We start from the raw sequence: 8,635 nt of genomic DNA, 5'->3' as shown, positions 1-8,635 counted from the left end.
TCTGCATATGACTTTACGCCCACATACACATAAAAGCTTTTCCAGCCCATATCAAATCAAGATCTCAAATCAAAACAAGTTAAATATGAAAACGGCGAGTCAAAAATATTTTTATACCCTGTGATCACAATTAAGCATTGTACTTTGTTTGTACCCATAGCATCGATCAGTTAACAGAGATTCTCTAACGCTTTTAGCTTGAAACTAGTTGAAAGTCACAAACAAGTGGTTGATAGTGGATTTTGGACAAAAGTGTAAAAGAAATTCTCATCGAGCTACACTTGCAGACAAGGCTCAAGTCTAGGGACAGAATTCAAAGTTTAGTCTTTTATTTTGATACATGGGTTTGCCTTTCAAGTTAGTGCATAAAGGCTAGATAAGTGGTTTGCCCATTGCATAGTAAAGACTAAAGAGACCAAACAAACCAATGAAATAAATTTTCTAACTATTCCAAAACTTTGTTAAATAGGAGACTTACCATTCATGACCTAATTCCGTTTCCTTTTTAAATATATCCAAAAAGCTTATACAGTTTAATATTGAATGAGATCAGATAGAATATTGCACTAAAAATTTAGTGTAAAGACAACTTTATGATGCTGTCTTTTTCTATGACAAGAAATATTTTACATTTTTGAAGTTCCTTTGATCAATTTATGTTGGGAAAAGACTATAGTAAGTATATATGTACATATCAATAAAAGAAACTATGTCTAGGATCCCATTAACCCTCTAAAGATAGATGCATAATCTAATCAGCACCTAATTAACCTGTAAACTGTTGCCCAAGATCTCTATGAGCACATAATAACCATACTTTCTATTTTGTATAGTGAAACGTAATTACATGAATTGTATGTATATATAGCCACGGAGTTGGTGGTAGTGATTGTTGTGAAGAGTCACAACCCTGGCATGGCACCTTTTCAACAGTCGGTTCCTATATATGTACACTTTTGTATATTTTCATAAATACATACTAAACTCTAAACTAGACCTTAACCTATTCACATAAGTGGTCCCTTAATTTTGACACACATAGATTAGTAAAAGAAATTATGTCTAGGATCCCATTAACCTTCTAAATCTAAAAGCATAATCTAATCAGCACTTAACCTGTAAACTACGTGCATACTCATATAGGTGTACAAAAGATTCGGAGTTGTTCAGATTTAAGAAAAAGATCTCAAGAATCAATAAAGCTATGGTACAAGTGTATGGTGAAAAGAAGTTACTAAAATATATCGACAAGTGCCTTAAAATAACTAGAGGTGTGCTAATTGAGCTTCTAAGGGTCTATTCATTGACATCACTTTCAATTTTGATGTGTGGTTTGCTTATAACCTGTGGTGGCTCATTTCCTAAACTTATATATTAATTCCTTTTACACGAAAGTCGGTTAGGTGAATTTTATTTTATGACAAACCTTTTACAAAGATACAGGAAGTAATAAATAATAAAGATGGCTTTACCTAAAGATTTGGGGAAAAAATGAGGCTCAACCCATGCAACTATGCAAGTGATCAGCTTTTATAATATATCTCATCCTTGGAGGAAATCAACGTTAACTAGTGCATTACGTAACGATACAATATTGATTTGTAGTGCTTTGTGAGTGTTGAGCATTGTTAGAGATCATACAAATTTAGTGACATATATCTTGACCTACCCAACCAGAAAAGATGATGCAGGATGATTTTTTTAGCCGTAGCAAAAAGCTTCCTCAATTTTTTAAAATATCGTTCTATATATAGAAAGTTATTAGCAAATAGTGGGTATAAATACAGCCTATGTCATTAGCAAATCAATCAAAGGCATTAACATATCTGACATTTGACAGCATTCCCTTCAGGGTCCTCTTGCTACTCTCCACTGTCACATTTTTTTGCCACAGTACTTTGTAAAAATGTCTAAGAAAAGTGGAATCGAGTGGAGTATCAAGGTGGAAGATGGATCATCTGTGGTGCTTGAGCCAGAACACAAGTATGGAGTGGTGAGATTATTAGACCGATTAAAGGGTTTGGTGGTGGGCTTTATGATGAGAGTTTGGATGTTCTTTAAAAAGGCATGGAATTTAGGAGTTGAAGACCCTAGAAAGTTTTACCATTGTCTTAAGGTTGGGGTAGCTTTAATGGTCGTGTCGATGTTTTACTACATGAGACCTTTGTACGATGGTGTCGGTGGGAGTGCCATTTGGGCTGTTATGACTGTTGTTGTTGTCTTCGAATATACTGTTGGTAGGTCTTTCAAATATTTTACACACTTGCATGCTAAACCTATCTTACTTGGTTTTATAACTTCAAAAGGGAAAATCTAAGAAAAATGCTAATGTGTGTAAATGTTGTAGGTGGAACATTGTACAAGTGTTTGAACAGAATATGTGCCACTTCTCTTGCTGGATTTCTTGCCCTTGGGGTTCATTGGATTGCTAGCAAGTCAGGGCACCAATTCGAGCCATATATCATGGGAATATCTCTTTTTATATTAGGTAACATGATAAAAAAAAAAGCGAAATCTTCAGTTTTTTTTTTGCCTGACTAGCCATTTTTTTAGTTAATTTTCCACTAACTGAATATTTTCTTTACAGCTTCTGCTACAACCTTTTCAAGATTTATACCGGTGGTGAAAGCAAGATTCGACTATGGTTGCACCATCTTCATTCTTACCTACAGTCTGGTTTCAGTCTCTGGCTATCGTGTTGACCATCTTCTACAGGTGGCTCATGAAAGACTATCAACAATAATCATAGGGACTTGTTTGTGCATTATAACGAGTATGCTCGTTTTTCCTGTTTGGGCTGGTTTGGAGCTCCACCTTCTGATCCCACGTAACATGGATAAGCTTGCAAAATCCTTAGATTGTAAGTACTGCTAACATGCCAATAATATATATCGTTGCAAAATGACTTACAATCCCTATATTTTCCAGATTTTAATCATCATTTTATTCCTTCTTAAAGGTTGTGTAGCTGAGTACTTTGGTCATGACGATGAGGAATCTAAGAAAAATTTGGAAGGGTATAAATGTGTGCTGAATTCAAAAGCCTCAGAGGAATCCATGGCAAATTTTGCTAGATGGGAGCCTGCACACGGGCGATTCAATTTCAGGCATCCATGGAAGAAATATCTAAAAGTAGGTGCGTCATCACGCAGTTGCGCATATTGCATTGAAACCCTCAAGAGTTGCTTGGATTCCAGAAGTCAGGTAAATCCAAACCCCTTGAGTTTTTCAAACATAATCAACTCTTATACATAAAGTTGAGGAGATATCTAAATAATATCCTACAAACGGCTGTGAAAACAGGTCCCGGATTCAATAAAGAACCATCTTGATTCAGCATGCATGAACTTAAGCTCAAGCTCATCTGAAGTAATGAGAGAATTGGCAACGATCGTAAGTACAATGACAAGATCAGCAAAGATAGGTATGGCGGTTCAAGATATGAAGAATGCCGTTCTGGAGTTACAAAATGATTTAAAATCCCTTCCAGATTTGTTGATCCAGCCAAATGATCAGATAGAGAAGAAAGAGGTGGCTGCGAGTGACATTACAGTAATGCCCCTGATAAAAGTCATCCCAGTTGTGAGTTTTGCATCTTTATTGATCGAAACCGCTTCAAGGATAGAAGAAAATATGGTGAAAGCAGTGGAAGAGTTGGCAGAATCAGCTCAGTTTAAACAACCAAAAGATGAAACAAAGCCCAAACACAATCAGACGACTAGCAAGACTGTCTCGGATGAAGAAAAGGTGATCATAGCCCTTCAACAAGTATAGGAATATATATATATAACGTTGACTGCATGTCTTCTTTTCTGACAGAAGTCAAGTAAAGATCTGATAACATAAGCATAAGCAGCCTCTCTGTTTATGTACATGTTTAACAATGAATAGAGGGATCCTGATGCACCCAACGCAGGTAGTCCCGAGGCAAAAACTTACCTGGGTTGTTCTCTAATGTTTTTATTTCAATTTTCTTTGCCTTTTTTCTGGCAATGTGCTAAAGACAAAAGCGATATATATATTTTTACCGAAAAAAGGTATTTTATAGAGATGATATGTATATATTCTATTATATATATGTAAAATTCAGTGGAGACAGACTCATCTTGCACTAAATTTTGAGCACTACGCTTGGTATCCCGTACAGGCGGTACAGCATTGTACATGTTTCCTCTTAGCCTTTTCTTGGATTGAGACAGATGGACTTATGGCTACCGCAACTTGGCATATCAGTATTTATTTTTAATATTTTGCCATCTAAGAAAACAAGATTAGACACCTCCCAAATGGGCACGAGATTAGTTACTCGTCAGTTTTAATTTGTTATATTAGCGTCACGTTAGTACTTTTAAAGTGACACACACATTTCAACAATGCCTCATCATTTCCTCGTTACTTTGTTTTTACTAATTAAACACGATGATATATAAAAATATCCCATATATCATGTCTGCAATTTATCATAGATTTCAAATTTTATCATCCTTAATTTGAAGTTGCCTGCCAAGATGCGGATGTATCTCTAAAAACTTGTGCCGAATTTGGATCTATCATCGAGATCAGATCTATCCATCTTGTACTTGAATCTAAATCATCACTACCTTTAGGTAAAACTGTCAACTGATGTTGTTGGTTTATAATGCCGGAAAATACATACAAGAACCGACCTAAACGGTATTTGCACTCACCAGATCATCCTAATACAAATTTGTTCTGTAAAGAGACTCTGTGTTCAGAGGTTTATCTGCGTTTATAAATGATAACTTTGTTGCTTGGGGTGCTAGCTAGTATTAGTACAATACAACTGGAGGACATGAGATAAGTAAGAGCTTTAAGACTTCTAGATTTCCTTTTCAGGCTGCGGTCATGACGGCGGGCCAGAGTATATCTCTGCACCGACAAGTATGAATTATTATCTTTCAGCGCCTAAAATTTTTTTTTGTTGTTGTTAATTATGAATATGTTTTTGACTTCAGTTGAAGAAATGTTAACAGAGTTACAGAGTGTTCTTGATGAAAATGCATCAACCCCTGCATAAATATAGTTGCTGCTACAAATATATAATATACATACTTACACAATCTACAAGATGTCACATTGTCACATAGTTTACAGTGTTCATGCCATTTTAGCATAATGAATCACACAGCAAAGAAGATATCAAAACCTTTTGTGCAGTTGAATATATAAAAATATATACGTCCCCATATCTATATTTATACAGACAAAAGAACTAAAAACTTAAGGGGCGATAATGTGATTTAGAAAACTTTGTGGAAGGTTTTAGCAAAGATATCAATCTTTGCAATTTGGATTAGGGTTTCTAATTACATGCAGGTCTATTAACCTTCGAATAATAAATTACGTTCGTTAATTACAATCCTTAATTTCAACCAGTCTCGACTTAATTTTGGTACCAGAAGGGGGGCTTGATTTCCAGGGAACATATTTTCCCTTGATTCTAGCCCCCTAAGCCAAGCTGCAACCTTTTTATGTTTTATCAATTTTATATCTAGTTTTACATAACAATAATGAATATATCTTGTATAGAAAACAATAATAATGTTTAAAAAATTTGAACATGAATTTTGTTGAAATTGACTGTAAAATTTCATTCATTAATGTTACCAAATAATTTAGTCTTGTTTCATATATTGTGTTCTTCGTGAGAACATCATGGATTATCAAGTGGGATTCTTGTTGTCCATAAACAATTTGCTTCAAGAAATTGAACATAAATCAAATCTATATCAGCAAACCTTGCCTGCAGATACATGCATCGTTGAAATAAGTCCTAACAATCGTTATGTTCGGGTAAAAATTAGTTTCAATGCATCATCATTATCCAATATTATTTGTTGTTTCAATGTATTGATTTATAGTTTATAATTAAATTGTGATATTTAATCTCTTAGAAGTTTGAAAATATATTCATATATTGTTTTTGCTTTCATCAGTATAATGAAGTGCTTGGGAGAGGAGCATTCAAGACTGTGTATGATTATTAAACTTAACCAACTATATTGAATTTCCTTATAGCGAAAGATAATTTTTATTGCGGTTTAACTTTTTTCTAACCTTGATAGATACAAGGGATTTGATGAGGTTAAGGGAATCGAAGTTGCTTGGAACCAAGTTAGTCTGGATAATACATTACAATCACAACAACATTTGGAGAGATTGTATTATGAGGTTCACTTACTTAAGACTCTAAAACATGACAATGTAATGAAGTCGTATTTCTCTTGGATAGACAAAGAGAAAAGAAATGTCAACATTATTACAGAATTATTCACTTCGGGGAATTTGAGACAGTAAGTCTTGTATAGGCACTCTTCTATTTGAATTGGTCGAGCGTTAAAAGGTTTTTAATTAAACCGTGTTTGAATTTAGATACCGTCATAAACACAAAAGTGTTGATCTCAAGGCTATTAAGAACTGGGCAAGGCAGATCCTCGAAGGCTTAGCTTATCTCCACAGTCATGACCCGCCTATTATTCATAGAGATTTAAAATGTGACAATATTTTTGTCAATGGAAATCATGGAGAAGTAAAAATCGGAGATTTGGGATTGGCTACCTCGATGATACAACCTACAGCTAAAAGCTTGATTGGTATTATTCTTTTTATTGATTTATCTTTGCTTATTGAAAACCAGACATAATGGGTAACGCTATCTCTCTTGTAGGCACTCCTGAGTTCATGGCTCCAGAGCTGTATGACGAGGAATACAATGAACTGGTCGACATATATTCGTTTGGAATGTGCTTGTTAGAGTTGATTATTTGTGAATATCCATACAAGGAATGCAAAAATCAAGCACAAATATATAGAAAAGTCACTTCTGTAAGTTCGGTCTAACAGTTAACTATAGTATTGATGGTGCTATAGATAATTTGATACACATGGAAATCTTAATTGATGTTGATGTGTTTTAGGGTATAAAGCCAGCTGGTCTTGCACTAGTAAAAGACCCCCAAGTGAAACAGTTCATAGAAAAATGTTTGGGTCCAGCTTCTCAACGATTGTCTGCAACAGAACTTCTCAAAGATCCATTTTTCTCTCCAGAAATTACGAAATCATCCATGGACGTACAAGTTGACAAAAGGCTACCATGTGTTACTGGCACCATTGGAAGGCCTCGTGTTTCGTTAGTTGAGATGCAGAGTGTTAATGAGAGATACCATTTCAAAGTGAAAGGCAAGAAAACCGGTGATGATTCCATCTATTTAAACTTGAGAATTATTGATCACAGTGGTAAGATTTCATGTTTTTTTTCTTAAGAAAGAGGAAATAATTTTTGTAAATTAAAGGGTTAATTCCAATTTTTGTTTAACATAACAGGTAAACTGAATAAAATCCGGTTCACGTTCTATATAAACTCTGACACTGTACATTCAATAGCTCAAGAAATGGTTGAACAGCTAGACTTGTTACATCAAGATGTTGCTTTCATAGCCAAGCTGATTGATGACTTGATCTTGAAGCTTGTACCAACTTGGAAAACCTCATACGGGTCCAACAGAGGCCCAAACTCATTCATAGGTTCTCAAATTACTCATAATTCAATAGGATCATTGGCAGATCATATTTGTAACAACTCGAGTCATCTGTCTGCTACACATTCAGACTTCGGGATCTCTTATATAGATTTGTGCAAACGTGTATCTTATTCTACAAGTTTGTATCTCCCCCCCAAATATGAAATTAATGTAGACGAAGAAAAGTACCAAGAAATGGAGCAAGAGCTTGATGCAGTTGATGTTCGGTACCATCAATGGTGTAAAAGGCTCCAAAGGATGAGAGCAACCAAGAAGGTTCGTGTATTTTAAAGTGCTCCAAAGTTCTAGTCATGTAAAATTTCAATTGTGTTGTCATATGGCATATGGGATTGAAATTTATTTATTTCTCTCCTAGGAAGCTTTACACTTCTTTTGTTGTGACTTGTGACTGCAGAATCAATTGATCTTATTGATATTGGTACTCTAACCGATATCTACGTTATAATTCACTGATCAAATTTGTCTGCAAAATGTAGGAGTCAATGGTCTAAGGATAAAGTAGATGCAGTTGTTCATTCATACAATTGTTTGTTTAACATAACAAGTATTAATTGATGGCAAAATGAATGGGTTGGGGAAAAGATCAAAACAGGCTATACTTGTGACAGTTGACTTTATTATTTACTGTAGTATGTTTTTTTGATACTGTAATATGTTACTCTCAAGATTTTTTTTTACTTCGTATACGAATTGAAATGTTTCTGTACTATAAAGTATTTTCCAGTTCATTCTTCCTTTTCTTTACTTTTAAGTTTTTGAGATTATGTAGCTGTTCCGTTGTATATCATCGCTTTTTAACCCAACTGAATAAATTGATGCACGTAGATTCACGAAACAATTAATACACGATGATTTTCTTGATGCACGGTGATTGTCAGTGAAAAAAACCTATCGTTTTCTTTGTTTTACTTTAATTGTTAATATATATATATATAGAAAAGTGAGTATGGGGTTGTTATGCACCTAACTTGGTAAAAAATCCCTCACATGTCAATTTTTTAATATTTTGAATAAATGTTTGGGCCCCTATGATTTTTATGGTTTTAAAAAAAAATATGAGGGGTTTTTCATCC

General features: G+C 34.5%; 2 protein-coding genes across 2 annotated transcripts; both read left to right on the top strand.

The window, feature by feature from the left end:
- The first annotated feature begins 1,906 nt into the window (after positions 1-1,906).
- On the top strand, positions 1,907-3,774 carry LOC122609845 (aluminum-activated malate transporter 10). The gene is made up of 5 exons (XM_043782792.1): positions 1,907-2,237; positions 2,348-2,488; positions 2,588-2,860; positions 2,960-3,204; positions 3,304-3,774. The coding sequence occupies exons 1-5, from the start codon at positions 1,907-1,909 to the stop codon at positions 3,772-3,774; spliced, it is 1,461 nt and encodes a 486-aa protein (XP_043638727.1).
- Positions 3,775-5,637: 1,863 nt separating this feature from the next.
- On the top strand, positions 5,638-7,938 carry LOC122579957 (probable serine/threonine-protein kinase WNK4). The gene is made up of 7 exons (XM_043752225.1): positions 5,638-5,814; positions 5,958-5,995; positions 6,087-6,314; positions 6,394-6,614; positions 6,689-6,846; positions 6,939-7,257; positions 7,345-7,938. Exons 1-7 carry the CDS (start codon positions 5,677-5,679, stop codon positions 7,830-7,832), a joined length of 1,590 nt encoding a protein of 529 aa, XP_043608160.1. The 5' UTR covers positions 5,638-5,676; the 3' UTR covers positions 7,833-7,938.
- Positions 7,939-8,635: the final 697 nt, after the last annotated feature.

The sequence above is a fragment of the Erigeron canadensis genome, chromosome 8, assembly GCF_010389155.1.
Source record: "Erigeron canadensis isolate Cc75 chromosome 8, C_canadensis_v1, whole genome shotgun sequence".
NCBI classification, from domain to species: Eukaryota; Viridiplantae; Streptophyta; class Magnoliopsida; order Asterales; family Asteraceae; genus Erigeron; species Erigeron canadensis.
This window is presented reverse-complemented; position numbering and strand designations above follow the sequence as displayed.